This window comes from Cetorhinus maximus, chromosome 14, assembly GCF_964194155.1.
Source record: "Cetorhinus maximus chromosome 14, sCetMax3.hap1.1, whole genome shotgun sequence".
Taxonomy (NCBI): domain Eukaryota; kingdom Metazoa; phylum Chordata; class Chondrichthyes; order Lamniformes; family Cetorhinidae; genus Cetorhinus; species Cetorhinus maximus.
In genome coordinates, this window is record NC_135892.1 from 115,174,319 (window position 1) to 115,193,901 (window position 19,583).

General features: G+C 50.0%; 1 protein-coding gene across 1 annotated transcript in view; it reads left to right on the top strand.

Moving 5' to 3' along the window:
- The window catches only part of LOC144690013 (protein-tyrosine kinase 2-beta-like), a 156,189-nt gene that overhangs the window by 96,662 nt on the left and 39,944 nt on the right, over window positions 1-19,583 (top strand). The window contains exons 10-15 of the mRNA XM_078557544.1: window positions 1,022-1,126; window positions 2,606-2,723; window positions 4,026-4,053; window positions 8,402-8,463; window positions 12,427-12,471; window positions 16,229-16,326. Coding sequence (XP_078413670.1) covers window positions 1,022-1,126; window positions 2,606-2,723; window positions 4,026-4,053; window positions 8,402-8,463; window positions 12,427-12,471; window positions 16,229-16,326 — 456 coding nt within the window. The remainder of the gene's footprint in view (window positions 1-1,021; window positions 1,127-2,605; window positions 2,724-4,025; window positions 4,054-8,401; window positions 8,464-12,426; window positions 12,472-16,228; window positions 16,327-19,583) is intronic.

Genomic DNA, 19,583 nt, shown 5'->3' on the forward strand with positions numbered 1-19,583 from the left:
TATTCTTTTCTTTTATTTACTTCAACAACGTGCTGGAGCACAGAAACAGGCCTTCCATCCAGCCCGGCTCTTAACCCAGCAGCCTCCGCACTCGTTCCAGGGGTGGGTGGAGGGCCCAACTCCTAATCTAACCCGTTCACCTGGAGTGAAAATCCAACCTGCAGCTGGCCATTTTCAAAGGTTGGGTTCTGAAAGCCGGGAATTCTCCCATCTCTGCACACCCGAACCTCCAGTGAAAAACTGGGCCTCAGTCTCCTGGGTGTGGCACCAGTGAACTGATGAGGAGGTGGCACAGACTGAGTTAATCACTTCTCATTAAAGATTGAGCCAGACATCAAAATTTGAATTCATATTTGTTAACATGCTAATAACATTGTGATTAAAGCCATCTTAAAATGGAACATTAAAGAATTCACAAGGTGCTGTAGCGTCGGTTGTTAACTAACAGAATTCGAGACTGTATGAGCGGGAAGCTGTGGCTTTATCACTGCAGAATGAAATGGTCATTGTCCAAGAATGATAGGAAACTGGGAAAGTTGGCAGCCTTATACAGCGCTGACCAGTTAATAGTGTTGGATAACAAATCTCCCAAGTATACTTAAAGTTTACTTTAGCGTATTGTTGACAGGCTCATTGTTCAAACAATATAACCACGTGCTCTCATCTAACTCTGTTCTCTAAAGTTGGGCGTGTTGCTTCCTTCCATTTGTGCTTACCTCACCAGCAACAGCCGGGATTCTCAATCAGCTGATGCAGTTTGTCCTGACGTCTGGGGTTTCTGCCTCCTGCAGACACGATTCTCAAATCAAAAACAAGCAGGGCACCCAAGGGCAGCTCGGAGATGACCAGAGGCTGTTAACCTGCACTGGAGACAACAGAGAGTCACTGGATGGGGAAGGAAGAGGCTGATCCCATGATTAATGAATTAGATTTTGTTATAGATATTTCTATCTTTAAGTTCTAATCAGTTTAGCAGAATTGAAGTAAATTTAATTTAATTCCATTTTTCAATTCTGAACAGCCTATCAGCCTGGCAGAATTCAACCAAATAAAATCGATTAACTTTGTCCATTCGGAGGAGGATAAGAAAGCTTCACTTCAACTTGAAATTCAAGGAGCCCCACAGGTATAAATATTTCTGTATCAGTAAAGAAGTGATTTACACACAACCTCGATTATTCTCTTAATCTCTTCGTACAAGGATCAATTCTGACCAACTTGGTCCAGTATGTGCGATATCTGTAACTCATGTTTTTTTCTGATCTTTTTTATTTAACTGCCCAAGGCAATATAAACTCACCCCTGTTGGAACAGTCAATACTGCTCATTATGAGCTTGATTTGTCTGAAAGTGAATAAAGCCAGCTATTGTGTAGCTGTGTTTTCTAGTGATGTTAGCACCTAACCTTAACCCTAACCTCAACCGTGATGGGAAGAGGGTTCTGTCTGTTAATATTTAACACATTAGGAGTGTACAGGAAGGGATAGTGTTTTGTTGGAAATCTCTACAGCGGTAGTTAATGGGAAAGGGATTGAAATTCTGTGAAATGGGGATGGACAGGGAGCAGGTCGGTGCTTTGGAATTCTAAAACAGTTTGATGTGTTGAAATTTCTAACGATGGGAAGGAGTTTGGTCAACTGGAATTCTTTACAATGGAAATGAGTTCAGTCCATTGTAGTGAGGGTGAATGTGAAGACGTTTAATTAATCGGAATTCTTTGTAATGGGCTAGTTCAAACTGATTGAGAACTTTTTTCTTTGTCACTGTGCTCTGCCTGTCCCTGTCTCATTTACTATAAACCTTTGATCTAACATCTGCTAACTACATAATGTAAGAAATAGGAGCAGCCTTAGACCAGTCAGCCTCTCGAGCTGCTCCACAATTCTACATGACCATGGCTGAACATTGGCCTTAACTTCACTTTCCCACTTGGTCCCATATCCCTTGATTCCCTGAGAAATCAAAATGTGTCTGCAGTATCTCAGTATATCCAGAACGATGGAGCATTCGCAACCCTCTGGGGGAGAGAATTCCAAAGATTCACAACCCTTTGAGTGAAGTAATTTCTCCTCATCTCAGTCCTAAATAATCGGTCCCTTATCCCGAGACTGTGCCCCATGTTCTAAGTTCCCCAGCCAGGGGGAAACAACCTCTGTGTCCACCCTCTCAAATCCCATTCTTCTAACCTCCAGAGAATATCAACCCAATTCACTCAGCCTCTCATCAAAGGACAACCCCCTCATCCCAGGGGCCAATCTAGTGAACCTTCACTGTACTGACTCCAAGGCAAGTACATCCTTCCGTAGACATGGGACCAATGCACAGTTCTTAAGATGTGATTTCATTAAAGCCCTAAACAATTGCAGCAAGACTTCCTTATTCCTGTGCTCTAATCCCTTGCAATAAAGGCCAACCCGCCATTTGCCTTCTTAACTGCTTGCTGCACCTGCCTGTTAACTTTGTGTTTCTTGTACATACACACCCAAGTCTCTTTGAACATCAATGTTTAAAAAATATTCTGCTTTTTCATTCTTACTGCTAAAGTGAATAACTACAGTAATAGTTACACAATAAGACAAGTGCTCACCTCTCTGTTTATGCACAGCCATTGACAATAACAGCCTCATCACTTGCGATGGTGGAGAGTATGGCAGATTTAATCGATGGTTATTGCCGTCTGGAGAACGAAACTACATCTTCCTTTATCTCAAGGCCGAAGAGAGGTAGAAACTAGTAACAACAACCCTGTCTAAAAATCTTCTATTCAATATAACCTGTTAATCGTTAATGTTCCATGTGAATATATGTTTTTCTTTTGTATGATGACTTTCTGAATATTTGCTTGTGTAATAGACTCTTGTGTGGAGACTGATCTGCAATACAATTAAACCTCAGTCTGAATGTTTGGAAACTCTTTCGAGTTATCAACAGTCACAGATTGCAACTCTTTCGAGTACAATCACAGTGTCTTGGTTTTCCGGGACTGGGACACGAACCCACAACCCTCTGATTCAAAAGCGAGGGTGCTATGAACTGAGCCACAGCTGACACCTCTCTGAATGTTTGGAAAGTGATCACTACCATCATCCTTCCATATTGTTCCTTAAGAGACTTTACACGGTCAGTCAGTTTGCTGACTGAGATCATAGAACCCTCCCCACCTCCCCTCCCCCCCACCCCTCCCCCCCTCCCCCCCCCTCCCCCCCCCTCCCCCCCCCCCTCCCCCCCCCTCCCCCCCTCCCCCCCCCTCCCCCCCTCCCCCCCCTCCCCTCCCCTCCCCCCCTCCCCTCCCCTCCCCTCCCCTCCCCCCCCTCCCCCCTCCCCCCCCCTCCCCCCCCTCCCCCCTCCCCCCCCTCCCCCCCTCCCCCCCTCCCCCCTCCCCCCCTCCCCCCTCCCCCCCTCCCCTCTCCCCCCCCTCCCCTCTCCCCCCCCTCCCCTCTCCCCCCCCTCCCCTCTCCCCCCCCTCCCCTCTCCCCCCCCTCCCATCTCCCCTCCCCCCCCTCCCCTCCCCTCCCCCCCCTCCCCCCTCCCCCCCCTCCCCTCCCCCCCCTCCCCCCTCCCCCCCCTCCCCTCCCCTCCCCTCCCCTCCCCTCCCCCCCCCTCCCCTCCCCTCCCCTCCCCCCCTCCCCCTCCCCTCCCCCCCTCCCCTCCCCTCCCCTCCCCTCCCCCCCCTCCCCTCCCCTCCCCCCCCTCCCCTCCCCTCCCCCCCCTCCCCTCCCCTCCCCCCCCTCCCCTCCCCTCCCCCCCCTCCCCTCCCCCCCCCTCCCCCCTCCCCCCCCCTCCCCCCTCCCCCCCCCCTCCCCCCTCCCTCCCCCCTCCCCCCTCCCCTCCCCCCCCCTCCCCTCCCCTCCCCTCCCCTCCCCCCCTCCCCTCCCCCCCTCCCCTCCCCTCCCCTCCCCCCCCCCCGGAGGTGATTGGATCAATCATCTGATTAACACACCTTCTGATTTACCTGTATCAACTTTACAGCTTATTGGAGGAGAACCCACTTTGTATTAATCTTGTTGTGACTTTTCTCCCTACAGATCATGAACTTCCTAAGCTGCCATCACAGTATGTATCAAACCCTTCCATCTCAATGACAGCCTGATTGTTAACAACAGCACCTTGCATTTATATAGCACCTGCTAACATTTAAAAAGCCCAAGAACAGAGGAGCGGAATCTGACAAAAGTTGATACCAAACCAAGGAATGAGGTAGTGGGAGGGATGACTAAACAGCTTAGCTAAACAGGCAGTTTTTTAGGAACATCTCAAAGAAGGAGAGAGGTTTGGGGAGAGAATTCCAGAAAGGCTCGAGGTTTAACTGTCACTGGCAGAATGAAGGAGAGGGGGATACACGAGAAACTATATTCAGAGGAGCAGAATGCTGGGCCAGTCATTCAGCTGGAAGGGGTTAGAGAGATAGGGAGGGGCGAGGCCATGGAGGGTCATGAGCATGAGGACTTTAAAATCAAGGTGTTGCTGGAGCAGGAGCCAGTGTAGGTCAGTGAGCACAGGGGAGATGGGAGAATGGGACTTGGTGCAGGCAAGAGTTTTGGATGGGGTCAAGTTTACAGAGGCTGGGAGATGGGAGAGTGGCGAGGAGTGTACTGGAATAGTCAAGTCCAGGAAGAAAGTTTCAGCTGCAAATGAGATTGGGGAATTCATTAAAATAATTTCCTCTGTCATTGCAACACAGTCTGATAGTGTGTGAGAGCACAGACACACAGATCCCAGGGTGGTGTGTGTGTGAGGACACAGACACACAGACCCCAGGGTGGTGTGTGTGTGAGAGCACAGACACACAGACCCCAGGGTGGTGTGTGTGCGAGGACACAGACACACAGATCCCAGGGTGGTGTGTGAGGGCACAGACCCCAGGTCACTGTCAGTCCTGCTCTGTCTTATAATGAGTCCTGTGTTTTCTCAGGGAAGAGAGCTGGGCCCTGCTGCTAACTCCCCGATGTTCCTGGAGAGTCTGTCACTCAGTGGGGTTTGGGCTTAAACCTGGCTGAGTCTGTCCAATTTCAGCACTGTTCTGATGTGTAAGTTACTCTGTGTTACAAAACAGCTGAAATTGAAATGCTCGTTTTGTAGTTTCTTATTAGAAACCAGCAGCCAGGCTACAACTTGGCTAAGTCTGAGATAAAAGCAAAATAATGCATATGCTGGAAATCAGAAAAAAAACCTCAAATAAAAACAGAGAACAGGTCTAACAGCATCTGTGGAGAGAGAGAGAGAGTTAATGTTTCAAGTCCGCATGACTCTACGTCAGAGCTAAAGAGAATGAGAAATGTGATGGTATTTATACTGTTTAAGAGGGGATGGAGCAGGTGAAGAGGGATAGAAGGTCAGTGATAGGTGGGGGCAAAGGAGAGATTGACAAAACAAAAACAGAAATACCTGGAAAAACTCAGCCGGTCGGACAGCATCGGCGGAGAAGAGCACAGTTGACATTTCGAGTCCTCATTCAAAGGATCATCCTGAGGACTCGAAACGCCAACTGTGCTCTTCTCCGCCGATGCTGTCCGACCTGCTGAGTTTTTCCAGGTAATTCTGTTTTTGTTTTGGATTTCCAGCATCCGCAGTTTTTTGTTTTTATCTCTGAGATATTGACAAAGATATCACGGACACAAGACAATGGGAGTGTTAATGGTAGTGGTGAAGAGTAAAGAAGGTGCTGATAGTGGCATAAAGGTAAGAAAGCAGAATGTGTGAATAGCAGAACAAGAGTCGACACTCGGTGAAAGAGCCACATGGAACAAGTGACAGATGGCCCTTTTGAGGGTGGGGGAGGAAGTGGTGCTTGGGGAAAAAGGGATAAAACCATGAATAAAAATAAAAATGAATAAGTAATAAATTTAAGAAAAAAATAAGGGATTAAAAAAAAGGGGGTGAAGATAGAGGAGAGAGTTCATGGTCTAAAGTTGTTGAATTCAATATTCAGTCCGGAAGGCTGTAAAGTGCCTAGTCGGAAGATGAGGTGCTGTTCCTCCAGTTTGAGTTGAGCTTCACTGGGACATTGCAGCAAGCCAAGGACAGACATGTGGGCAAGAGAACAGGGTGGTGTGTTGAAATGGCAAGCGACAGGGAGGTTTGGGTCATGCTTGCGGACAGACCGAAGGTGTTCTGCAAAGCTGTCACTCAGTCTGCGTTTGGTCTCTCCAATGTAGAGGAAACCGCATTGGGAGCAGCGAATGCAGTAGACTAAGTTGAGGGAAGTGCAAGTGAAATGCTGCTTCACTTGAAAGGAGTGTTTGAGCCCTTGGACGGTGAGGAGAGGGGAAGTAAAGGGGCAGGTGTTGCACCTTCTGCGGTTGCATGGGAAGGTGCCGTGGGAGGGGGTTGAGGTGTAGGGGGTGATGGAGGAGTGGACCTGGGTGTCCCGGAAGGATCGATCCCTGTGGAATGCCGCCAGGGGAGGTGAAGGGAAGATGTGTTTGGTGGTGGCATCATGCTGGAGTTGGCGGAAATGGCGGAGGATGATCCTTTGAATGCGAAGGCTGGTGGGGTGATAAGTGAGGACAAGGGGGACCCTATCATGTTTCTGGGAGGGAGGAGAAGGTGTGAGGGTGGATGTGCGGGAGATGGGCCGGACACGGTTGAGGGCCCTGTCAATGACCGTGGGTGGAAAACCTCGGTTAAGGAAGAAGGAGGACATGTCAGAGGAACTGTTTTTGAAAGTAGCATCATCAGAACAGATGCGACGGAGGTGAAGGAACTGAGAGAATGGGATGGAGTCCTTACAGGAAGCGGGGTGTGAGGAGCTGTAGTCGAGGTAGCTGTGGGAGTCGGTAGGCTTGTAATGGATATTGGTGCACTGTCTATCACCAGAAATTGAGACAGAGAGATCAAGGAAGGGAAGTGTTGGAGATGGACCATGTGAAAATGATGGAGGGGTGGAAATTGGAAGCAAAATTAATAAATTTTTCCAGGTCCCGACGAGAGCATGAAGCAGCACCGAAGCAATCATCGATGTACCGGAGAAAGAGTTGTGGGAGGGGGCCGGAGTAGGACTGGAACAAGGAATGTTCCACATACCCCATAAAGAGACAGGCATAACTGGGGCCCATGCGGGTACCCATAGCCACACCTTTTATTTGGAGGAAGTGAGAGGAGTTAAAGGAGAAATTGTTCAGTGTGAGAACAAGTTCAGCCAGACGGAGGAGAGTAGTGGTGGATGGGGATTGTTCGGGCCTCTGTTCGAGGAAGAAGCGGAGAACCATCAGACCATCCCGGTGGGGGATGGAGGTGTAGAGGGATTGGACATCCATGGTGAAGAGGAGGCAGTTGGGGCCAGGGAACTGGAAATTGTTGGTATAACATAGAGCATCAGAGGAATCACGGATGTAGGTGGGAAGGGACTGGACAAGGGGAGAGAGAAGGGAGTCAAGATAGCAAGAAATGAGTTCCGTGGGGCAGGAACAGGCTGACTGTGGTTGACAGGGCCCTCAACCGTGTCCGACCCATCTCCTGCATCTCTGCCCTCACACCTCCCTCTCCCTCCCAGAACCATGATAGGGTCCCCCTTGTCCTCACTTATCACCACACCAGCCTCCGCATTCAAAGGATCATCCTCCGCCATTTCCGCCAACTCCAGCATGTTTTAAGAGACAGACTCTTGGCTGGGGTGACAGGTGGTCTGTGTTTGTGTACTGAGTGTCTGGGATCATGCGTTCATTTTAAATGTTAATGGTTTTTCAATAATTGCCCACCAGTTGTCATTGTTTGGATCCTCTGTTCAGGCTCCTGATGTCATACCTGTCTCCTGTGAGGATTTTTAAAAACTCATTCACGGGATGTGGGCTTTGCTGGCTGGGCCAGCATTTATTGCCCATCCCTAGTTGCCCTTGAGAAGGTGGTGTTGAGCTGCCTTCTTGAACCACCGCAGTGCACATCACTCTCATTGTCTTCCCCTGGACTATTGGAGCCCCGTGACTTTGCACAGTCCGGCATGTCATCACTTGCAGCTTGTGACTGGTGCATTGATGTGGGTGATGTGTGTGTTCATTCTGTCTGCCTCACTTCCTTTCTCCAGGCCTCGATTCTGTGCTGTGCTGACACTCCCATCGCAAGAGGATATGAGAAGATCTCGGCATGGGAGTGAGAGAGGGTGAATTACCCTCTTAAAAAGGGTCCAGATATTGATCCTCCTTTATTAAATGAATGGTGGTTGAATGTTTTGTACAGGTCCTCATGTGAGGAGACTGTCCTCAACAGGTAGATCATCAGGTTCTCTGTAAAATGCAATGGGACTATATTCATTAGTATGCAACGAAGACGCACACACATCACCCACTGTGCCCTTACCCCTTAAATTGATCCTGTTACTGAGGCTTTTCTGAACACTACTCATCCTTACAGGTGCTCACTGTCTCCCTCTAAGTGACTCTCTTTCCGTCTCTCCCTTTTTGTTTAGACTCATGCCTGAAGTGAAAATAGCTGAGGAACCAAGACATGTTTCATCCTACAGCAGTATGGGTGAGTGTCACTCCGTACATTTATCCTGTAGTTTGGGTGTCAGTCTGTGCAGTGTGGGTGTCACTCTGTGCAGTGTGGGTGTCAGTCTGTGCAGTCTGGGTGTCACTGTGCAGTGTGGGTGTCACTCTGTGCAGTGTGGGTGTCACTCTGTGCAGTCTGGGTGTCACTCTGTGCAGTGTGGGTGTCAGTCTGTGCAGTCTGGGTGTCACTCTGTGCAGTGTGGGTGTCACTCTGTGCAGTGTGGGTGTCACTCTGTGCAGTGTGGGTGTCAGTCTGTGCAGTCTGGGTGTCACTCTGTGCAGTGTGGGTGTCACTCTGTGCAGTGTGGGTGTCAGTCTGTGCAGTGTGGGTGTCAGTCTCCTCAGACTGTTGCACAGTGGCCTGCATGTGACTCCAGATTCACAGCAATGTGGTTGACCCTTCAGGGCTGTTTAGGGACCAAAAAGGGAATTTACCCAGGGACGAAGGGGCCATGGCTGAGATATTAAATGAATACTTTGCATCTGTCTTTACCAAGAGGTAGATGCTACCCAGGCCATGGTGACAGACGAGGAAACTCTGTCACTAGAAGGGTTCAAAATTGATAAGGAGGAAGTGTTGAATAGACTGTCGGTGCTTAAAGGCACTGGGACCAGATGAAATACATCCAAGGATATTGAAGGAAGTGAGAGTAGAGATTGCAGGGGCACTAGCCATGATCCTTCAGTCTTCCCTAGACTCAGGGGAGGTGCCAAAGGACTGGAGAATTGCAAACATTACGCTCTTGTTCAAAAAAGGTTGTGAGGATAAGCCCAGCAATTACAGACCAGTCAGTTTAACTTCAGTGGTGGGGAAACTTCCAGAAACAATTATTCGGGATAGAATTAATAGTCACATGGAAAAATATGGGTTGATAAGGATTAGCATGGATTAAAGGGGAAATCATGCTTAACTAACTTGCTGGTGTACTTGGACTTTCAAAAGGCATTTTATACAGTGCCACACAACAGACTCATGAGAAAACTTATTGCTGATGGAATAAAAGGGACAGTAGCAACATGGATACAAAATTGGCTGAAAAACAGGAAACAGAGAGTAATGGTCAATGGATATTTTTCGGGCTGGAAGAAGGTTTGTAGTGGAGTTCCCCAGGGATCAGTATTGGGACCCTTGCTTTTCCTGATATATATTAATGATCTAGATCTTGGTGTGCAGGGGAGAATTTCAAAGTTTGTGGATGATACGAAGCTTGGGAGTGCTGTGAACTGTGAGGAGGACAGTGTGGAACTTCAAGAGGACATAGACAAGTTGGTGGAGTGGGCAGATAGGTGGCAGATGAAGTTCAATGTGGAGAAGTGTGAGGTGGTACATTTTGGTAGGAAGAACATGGACAGACAATATAAAATAAGGGGTGAAATTTGAAGTGGGTGCAGGAGCAGAAAGACCTGGGTGTATATGTGTATAGATCATTGAAGGTGGCAGGACAGGTGGAGAGAGCAGTTAATAAAGCATATAGTATCCTGGGCTTTATTAATAGGGGCAGAGAGTACAAGAGCAGGGAGGTTATGCTGAATTTATATAAGATCCACATTAGACCTCAGCTGGAGTATTGTGTACAGTTCTGGGCACCACATTATAGGAAGGATGTGAACACATTGGAGAGAGAGCAGAAGAGGTTTACAAGAATGGTTCCAGGGATGAGAAATTTCAGCTATGAGGATAGGTTGGAGAGATTGGGACTGTTCTCCTTGGGGAGGAGAAGGCTAAGAGGAGATTTGATAGAGAAGTTCAAAATCATGAAGGGGCTGGACAGAGTAGATAGGGAGAAGCTGTTCCCGCTTGTAAAAGGATCGAGAACAAGAGGGCACAGATTTAAAGTGATTTGCAAAAGAAGTAAATGTGGTGTAAGAAAAAACTTTTCCACACAGTGAGTGGTTTGGGTCTGGGATGCGCTGCCTGGAAGTGTGGTGGAGGCAGGTTCAATCGAGGCATTTAAGAGGGCATTAGATGATTATTTGAATAGAAACAAGGTGCAGGGGTACAGGGAAAAGGCAGGGCAATGGCACTAGGTCATGATGCTCAGTTGGAGAGGCAGTGCAGACACGATGGGCCGAATGTGATTCTGTGATAAACTGAAATGTGCTGATGTTATCCACATGCACCTGCTGCCCTCTGGTGGGAATGAGAGACAATCACAAGAGGCTGAGGGTGACCAGGGGCAGAGTTATTCACTCAGCGCAGGCGCACACCCCACCCACCAGCGGGAAAGAGCACCTGACGATGTCAGGCGAGCGTCCCGATGTCATCGCGCACTCGCATGATATTTCGGACAGCGGGTGCGTGTGAGAGTCGGCAGAGTGCCCGCCGACAATTAACAGGCCTAAAGAGGCCTTTAACACAGTCATCAACAGTGGTTTTTTGTTGCCTGTCCAACGTTAGGGTTGGCGGGCGGGCGAATTGACCAGGCGGCCTTTGTCTTATTGAAGAAACCTTATCCGAGGGCGGGAATGAGGTTTCCGATATTCATTTAAAAAGAAGATAAAAATGTTTGGACAGAATTTACACCAGGCATGTGTTCAGGTTGTTACAATAACAATTAATCCAGCTGGTCTCATGGTTAAAGCTGGTCACTTCCACACAAAGTGTTTCAGCTGCACCTTCTTATTCTATTTAGATGGGATAAATAATCCCCATCGCCTGTTTAACCAGCGATTGGTTTTAACAAGGTTATTGCCGGATCAGCACCGGTGACTGATCCTGAGGCACCGACACTTCTTTGCAGCATTCGAAACTCTTTATTAATGAACGTTTTGAATCTTCTGCTCCTGAGGTGACTCTCTGCCTTCGGCGGGCTTTCAGTGAGCGCTCGCCCAGGGCTCAGTGAGTTGCTCTGACTCTGGAACTGAACATACAGCAACTTTGATAACGAGACAGTCAAAATACCTGTGAAAGATATCATGTGCTATTTATTTTGGGGAGCAGGAGTAACGTTTATACTTAATAACTCCTGGCTTTTTCTCACCCTTTGCAAGACCACAGGCTGGTTGTGAACTAGAAGAGTATTACCTCCTGTCAGAGCCCTTCAATGATTTTGACTTCACTATCCTGCCCAGAATCCCTCCTCATCCCCTGGTCAGCACATGTGTGTGTGTGAGGAGGCCCCTTCCTGATGTTGAATATTAAAACCCTCCCAATATTGAGATATTTGTTGCAGTTTTACTGTGGAGTCGAAAGGTGAATATATTCCGGCCAACTCAAGTAACACCAGCCATTGAGACTGAAGGGCAGTTGGTTTTTAGAGAAATGTATTGCAAAGATTGACAGAAGCCATCTGGTGATCGGAAAGGCTGTGTTTCCACACTTTGGGTGAGGGCATTGCTGGCAAGGTTGGCATTTATTGGTCATCCTGGTGCGGACAAGAAAGAGAGGCAGAGATCTGAATTTGGATTGAAGCGATCAGAGTGGACACTGAGGACAGGCTCAGGTTTGGACGTTGAGGACAGGCTCAGGTTTCACTGTGGTCTCTCAGGGGCCAACCATTCTGCTGAGACTCAGTGTCTCAAACAGGAGGATGACTCAGGGTGGGGGTGGGTGTTGGGGGTTTCCAGGGGCTCCAAGCCCTTTGAGAAAACATGGGTTTTCCAGGTGTTGGGAGCGTGAAGGGGAGTTTAATAGTTTTTAAGTTGATGTGGATCAGGAAGGGTCCCTCCACCCCCACACGTTGCTGCCAACTGCAGCTCACCCCCTCCCGCTGACCCCACCCACTCCAGAACATTTCCTGATTAACGGGAGGGGGACTAGACGAGGCTGAAGCTCCCTTTGCTAACTGCTGGAACCTGGAGAAGCCCCACACTCTCACTGGGATGCCGGGCTGACTCTGGACTCGTGCGAACTCCATCCTCGCTGCTGATAACTGGCGTTGGCTGTTTGCCAGTCACTCTCTGTTTTCCATTTGGCTAATGAAATGCTTTCCATGTTTTACAGGGTCCGAGATTTATGCAGAAATACCAGACACACCAAAACCTGCAGGTATGTGTTTGTGCAAAGATTGAAAGGAAGAGAGACAATCCCTCGGGGACCCAAAGCACTTTACAGCCAATAGTATATTTCTGTACTAGAGTCGTTGTTGCAATGCAGAGAAACACAGAAGCCATTTTGTGCACAGCAAGGTCCCATAAATTGTAGTGCGGTTAATGACCAGGAAACCTGGAAGTGTCATTGGTTGAGGGATCAATATTAGTCTGAATACACTGGAAACTCCTGCTGTCTTCAAATTGTGGCCATGGTTATTTTGCATTGACTTGAGAAGGTAAACCAGGGTTCAGTTTAATGCCTCATTTAAAAACAGGTTTCTCTTAACTCAGTACTGACCCTCTGACAGTGCAGCACTTCCTCAGTACTGACCCTCCGACAGTGCAGCACTCCCTCAGTACTGACCCTCCGACAGTGCAGCACTCCCTCAGTACTGACCCTCTGACAGTGCAGCACTCCCTCACTACTGACCCTCTGACAGTGCAGCACTCCCTCAGTACTGACCCTCTGACAGTGCAGCACTCCCTCAGCACTGACCCTCTGACAGTGCAGCACTCCCTCAGTACTGACCCTCCGACAGTGCAGTACTATCTCAGCACTGACCCTCCGACAGTGCAGCACTCCCTCAGTACTGACCCTCTGACAGTGCAGCACCCACTCAGTACTGACCCTCTGACAGTGCAGCACTCCCTCAGCACTGACCCTCCGACAGTGCAGCACTCCCTCAGTATTTACCCTCTGACAGTGCAGCACTCCCTCAGTACTGACCCTCTGACAGTGCAGCACTCCCTCAGTACTGACCCTCTGACAGTGCAGCATTCCCTCAGCACTGACCCTCTGACAGTGCAGTGCTCCCTCAGTACTGACCCTCCGACAGTGCAGCACTCCCTCAGTACTGACCCTCTGACAGTGCAGCTCTCTCTCAGCACTGACCCTCTGACATTGCAGCACTCCCTCAGTACTGACCCTCTGACAGTGCAGTGCTCCCTCAGTACTGACCCTCCGACAGTGCAGCACTCCCTCAGTACTGACCCTCTGACAGTGCAGCACTCCCTCAGTACTGACCGTCTGACAGTGCAGCACTCCCTCAGTACTGACCCTCTGACAGTGCAGCACTCCCTCAGTACTGACCCTCTGACAGTGCAGCACTCCCTCAGTACTGACCCTCTGACAGTGCAGCACTCCCTCAGTACTGACCTGGAGTGATGGCCTGGATTTCACGTTCTTGCTGGAACTATAACCTTCTGAGTCCGAGACTGACATTTTGTAATTTGTTATTCTAATGACAGGTTTTCAGGAATGCCCTCCCTCCTTCACTACACTAACTTTACTCACCATTAACAACAATAGGATTGTCCAGACTCTAATCTCCATCTTTGATTTGAAATGGAGCCTGGGGGTGAAACTCTCTGTTTGGAATCAGTTCCTGGAGCGTGTGTGTTCCTGGAGTGCGTGTGTTCCCGGAGCGTGTGTGTTCTGGAGCTTGTGTGTTCCTGGAGCGTGTGTGTTCCCGGAGCGTGTGTGTTCTGGAGCTTGTGTGTTCCTGGAGCGTGTGTGTTCCAGAGCGTGTGTTCCCGGAGTGCGTGTGTTCCCGGAGCGTGTGTGTTCTTGAGCTTGTGTGTTCCCGGAGCGTGTGTGTTCCAGAGCGTGTGTTCCCGGAGTGCGTGTGTTCCCGGAGTGCGTGTGTTCCTGGAGCGCGTGTGTTCCTGGAGCGTGTGTGTTCTGGAGCGTGTGTGTTCTGGAGCGTGTGTGTGTTCTGGAGCGTGTGTGTGTTCTGGAGCGTGTGTGTTCCCGGAGCGCGTGTGTTCTGGAGCGTGTGTGTTCTGGAGCGTGTGTGTTCTGGAGCGTGTGTGTTCCTAGAACGTGTGTGTTCCTAGAGCGTGTGTGTTCCTAGAGCGTGTGTGTTCCCGGAGCGTGTGTGTTCCTGGAGCGTGTGTGTCCCGGGAGCGTGCGTGTTCCCGGAGCGTGTGTGTCCCCGGAGCGTGTGTGTTCCCGGAGCATGTGTGTTCCTGGAGCGTGTGTGTTCCCTCAGTTCCCCTTCACTGCTCATGTCCAGTCCGTATTTTACAGACAAGCTGGAGTTTCTGTTAATTTAATCTTCACAGTTTGTCGATACCAATTATAATAATCAGATTAATGTGCTTCAGTCTCAGAATTCATGGTTTTAGGGGCAGGTCATTTCAGTGCTGCTGGTTTTACAGGGCTGGTGAACGCGAGTCCCGGTGTTTTGTGTCCCGGTGATTCGGGTTCTGGTGTTTTGTGTCCCGGTGATTCGGGTTCTGGTGTTTTGTGTCCCGGTGATTCGGGTTCTGGTGTTGTGTGTCCCGGTGATTCGGGTTCTGGTGTTTTGTGTCCCGGTGAATCGGGTTCTGGTGTTTTGTGTCCCAGTGATTCGGGTTCTGGTGTTTTGTGTCCCGGTGATTCGGGTTCTGGTGTTTTGTGTCCCGGTGATTCGGGTTCTGGTGTTTTGTGTCCCGGTGAATCGAGTTCTGGTGTTTTGTGTCCCGGTGAATCGGGTTCTGGTGTTTTGTGTCCCGGTGATTCGGGTTCTGGTGTTTTGTGTCCCGTTGATTCGGGTTCTGGTGTTTTGTGTCCTGGTGATTCGGGTTCTGGTGTTTTGTGTCCCGGTGATTCGGGTTCTGGTGTTTTGTGTCCCGGTGAATCGGGTTCTGATGTTTCTGGGTCCCGGTGATTCGGGTTCTGGTGTTTTGTGTCCCAGTGATTCGGGTTCTGGTGTTTTGTGTCCCGGTGAATCGGGTTCTGGTGTTTTGTGTCCCGGTGAATCGGGTTCTGGTGTTTTGTGTCCCGTTGATTCGGGTTCTGGTGTTTTGTGTCCCGGTGATTCGGGTTCTGGTGTTTTGTGTCCCAGTGATTCGGGTTCTGGTGTTTTGTGTCCCGGTGAATCGGGTTCTGGTGTTTCTGGGTCCCGGTGATTCGGGTTCTGGTGTTTTGTGTCCCAGTGATTCGGGTTCTGGTGTTTTGTGTCCCGGTGAATCGGGTTCTGGTGTTTTGTGTCCCGGTGAATCGGGTTCTGGTGTTTTGTGTCCCGGTGATTCGGGTTCTGGTGTTTTGTGTCCCGTTGATTCGGGTTCTGGTGTTTTGTGTCCCGGTGATTCGGGTTCTGGTGTTTTGTGTCCCGGTGATTCGGGTTCTGGTGTTTTGTGTCCCGGTGAATCGGGTTCTGGTGTTTCTGGGTCCCGGTGATTCGGGTTCTGGTGTTTTGTGTCCCGGTGATTCGGGTTCTGGTGTTTTGTGTCCCGGTGAATCGGGTTCTGGTGTTTTGTGTCCCGGTGAATCGGGTTCTGGTGTTTTGTGTCCCGGTGATTTGGGTTCTGGTGTTTTGTGTCCCGGTGAATCGGGTTCTGGTGTTTTGTGTCCCGGTGAATCGGGTTCTGGTGTTTCTGGGTCCCAGTGATTCGGGTTCTGGTGTTTTGTGTCCCAGTGATTCGGGTTCTGGTGTTTTGTGTCCTGGTGAATCGGGTTCTGGTGTTTTGTGTCCCGGTGATTCGGGTTCTGGTGTTTTGTGTCCCGGTGAATCGGGTTCTGGTGTTTTGTGTCCCGGTGAATCGGGTTCTGGTGTTTTGTGTCCCGGTGAATCGGGTTCTGGTGTTTTGTGTCCCGGTGATTCGGGTTCTGGTGTTTCTGGGTCCCGGTGAATCGGGTTCTGGTGTTTCTGGGTCCTGGTGATTGGGTTTTGGTGATTCAGGTTTCAGGTGTCACCTGTTATCTTTATTTCCCTTTATTTTCACTACAGTTCCTGTAAATACAGTTTCGCGAGACAATGTGGTACTGGGCAGGATTCTGGGAGAAGGATTCTTTGGCCTGGTTTATGAAGGAGTTTACAGAACTGCTGTGAGTCACAAAAACACTTATTTTTTTGATGGTTTCCCCTCTTTCGAGAGAGTTTGTATGTCTTCATCTCCATTAGTTAAGAACTTTGGACATTGTAGACTTCCAGAAACATTGTCCTTCCACATTCCCTTCCTCTGCTCCTCCTGTAAGCACCCAGCAGGGAACAGCGATTGAAACCGGCTCCTTCTCCGAGCTGCTGATTTGGGGGGTGGTGGGTGGAATTGGTAAAATAGGAGAATTTAGTGTCTTAGTTGACGTGGGAGAGACACAGGCATCTCATGGTCAGTGCGTTCTCACAATGATTGCTCACTTATTCCTTCTGAGGAGGTTAAGAAAATGTCCATTAAAGCCCCAAACGCATTTCTCCTCTGACTGGGCACTCTGCCCAGGGAAGCAGATGGTGAGAAGTCGGTTTCTGTTGCAAGTTTCACAGTCTCTCTGAACAAGCACTTTGGCTGCAAAGCCTCCAGGTTCTCTCCTGTATCAGAGGAATTAGAATTCGAGTGTCTCCATAGCCGCTTTGTCACAGCGGGTTACACAGATACAAACCAGCCCTCCACTGGCTCCACCTGATGCTCCTCTGTTCAATGGGCAGCTCCCCTACCCCCTGTAGAACCAGAGTTACAAGATCTTAACATTCTCCCACCATTTTTAAAAAAAGCTTTTGGTCACCATCCATCTCTTGAAATGGGAGATTGGCAGCCTGACAGAAAGTGGAAGAAGAGACTCAGTGTTGGAATGTGACAGATATTAATTTGTTCAGATGCTGATGTCCTGGGGATTAGAGATGACCCACTTGCTGTCACCTGCATCATCGTTTGCAGAAGCATAGAATAGGAGGAAGACTGTTGTGGTTGTTGGAGGTCAGTCATCTCAGCTCCAGGACATCGCTGCAGGAGTTCCTCAGGGTAGTGTCCTCGGTCCAACCATCTTCAGCTGCTTCATCAATGACCTTCCCCCCATCATAAGGTCAGAAGTGGGGATGTTCACTGATAATTGCACCATGTTCAGCACCATTCGCAACTCCTCAGATACTGAAGCAGTCCATGTCCAAATGCAGCAAGACCTGGACAATATCCAGGTTTGGGCTGATAAGTAGAAAGTAACATTCGTGCCACACAAGTGCCAGGCAATGAACCATCTCCAACAAGAGAGAATCCAACTATCGCCCCTTGACGTTCAATGACATCACTGCCTCCCTAACAGCACTGTGGGTGTACCTACACCACATGAACTGCAGCGGTTCAAGAAGGCAGCTCACCACCACCTTCTCAAGGGCAATTAGGGATGGACAATAAATGCTGGCCTGGCCAGTGCTGCCCACATCCCATGAATGAATTTTAAAAAGGCTACGCAGTCTCTCAATTCAGTTCAATCGCTCAGGTAAATCACAGCTGATGTCTTTCTCAAATCCAATCAATTACCTTCGTTCCACATTTATTGAAACTCTTCACCAACAACATTTGATCAATCTCAGTCATGAATGTTTTGAATTATCCCCTGATTTTAGTTGGTGGGGGGAGCTCCAGATTTCCTGTGGCAGCATTTTTGGCTGGAAGCCATTTCTCTGTTTTATTTCCCTGGGAGATTTGTTAAATCGCTCCCAATAAAATCAGCTTTTCCCATTTCCCTCCCCTCATTTGCTGCTGTCATCAGGATTACTGACAGAAACCTTCACTATTAAACAACTCGCTCCCTCCCCCTCCCCCAACCCTCACGTCCCCCAACCCTCACCCTCCCCTTCCCCAACCCTCTCCCTCCCCCTCCCCCAACCCTCTCCCTCCCCCTCCCCCAACCCGCTCCGTCCCCCTCCCCCAACGCGCTCTCTCCCCCTCCCCCAACACGCTCTGCCCCCCCTCCCCCAACCCTCACCCTCCCCTTCCCCAACGCTCTCTCTCCCCCTCCCCCAACGCGCTCTCTCCCCCTCCCCCAACGCGCTCTCTCCCCCTCCCCCAACGCGCTCTGTCCCCCTCCCCCAACGCGCTCTCTCCCCCTCCCCCAACGCGCTCTGTCCCCCTCCCCCAACGCGCTCTGTCTCCCTCCCCCAACGCGCTCTCTCCCCCTCCCCCAACGCGCTCTGTCTCCCTCCCCCAACGCGCTCTGTCCCCCTCCCCCAACGCGCTCCCTCCCCCTCCCCCAACGCGCTCTGTCCCCCTCCCCCAACGCGCTCTGTCCCCCTCCCCCAACGCGCTCTGTCCCCCTCCCCCAACCCGCTCCGTCCCCCTCCCCCAACGCGCTCTGTCCCCCTCCCCCAACGCGCTCCCTCCCCCTCCCCCAACGCGCTCTGTCCCCCTCCCCCAACGCGCTCTCTCCCCCTCCCCCAACGCGCTCTGTCCCCCTCCCCCAACGCGCTCTGTCTCCCTCCCCCAACGCGCTCTGTCTCCCTCCCCCAACGCGCTCTGTCCCCCTCCCCCAACGCGCTCTCTCCCCCTCCAACGCTCTCCCTCCCCCTCCCCCAACGCTTTCCCTCCCCCCTCCCCCAACGCGCTCTGTCCCCCTCCCCCAGCTGCTCCTCTAAACCCTCCTACAAGTGTTTAGCCTCCTGAGACATTCAGTTCCCGTTGTTAGTCGCTGTCTTCATTCTGTTATTTAATTAACCCCCAGGATTACAGACATGGTCAGAATTTATACAAAAGGACAAACTCAAAATCCTGCTTCTGGTTGGTTTGTGAACCTTAATTTTACACAAACTTTCTGTGGTTGCCATGATCGAACGGGAGTGGAAAAGCCAAGGGAACTCTTGATCTTAGTCACCCCTCTCTCTGACTCCCCTCCTCAATGACCCCTCGCATTGTTTTCTCAGCCACCCCCTGACTAGCCCCCATTCTGACTTTTCCCCAACTTCCCCACTGACCTCCCAACCAAATCAGACTTCTTCATCCTGCCTGACTCCAGCTCTAGTGACTTTGGTGAATCAAAGATAATTAGAACATTAATATTTTCTAACTCAGCATAAGACAAGTGTTAAAAGCTGTTGAAGAGTCACACGGACTCGAAACGTTAACTGTGTTCCTCTCCGCAGATGCTGTCAGACCTGCCGAGTTTTTCCAGGTATTTTTGTTCTTGTATAAGACAAGTGTTATTTGGGTAAACAGAGGTTGTTTGTTTTTATGCCACCTAATATGTGTTTTCTTGATAAATTAATGCAAATTAAGATGAGGAAAGGCACTCTGCTCAGGCTCTTTCCTCTATGCATGATTTTCCTGTCCTTTAATTTAAAAAGGCAAGTTTGATACCCTGACACCTCTCTCTCTCTC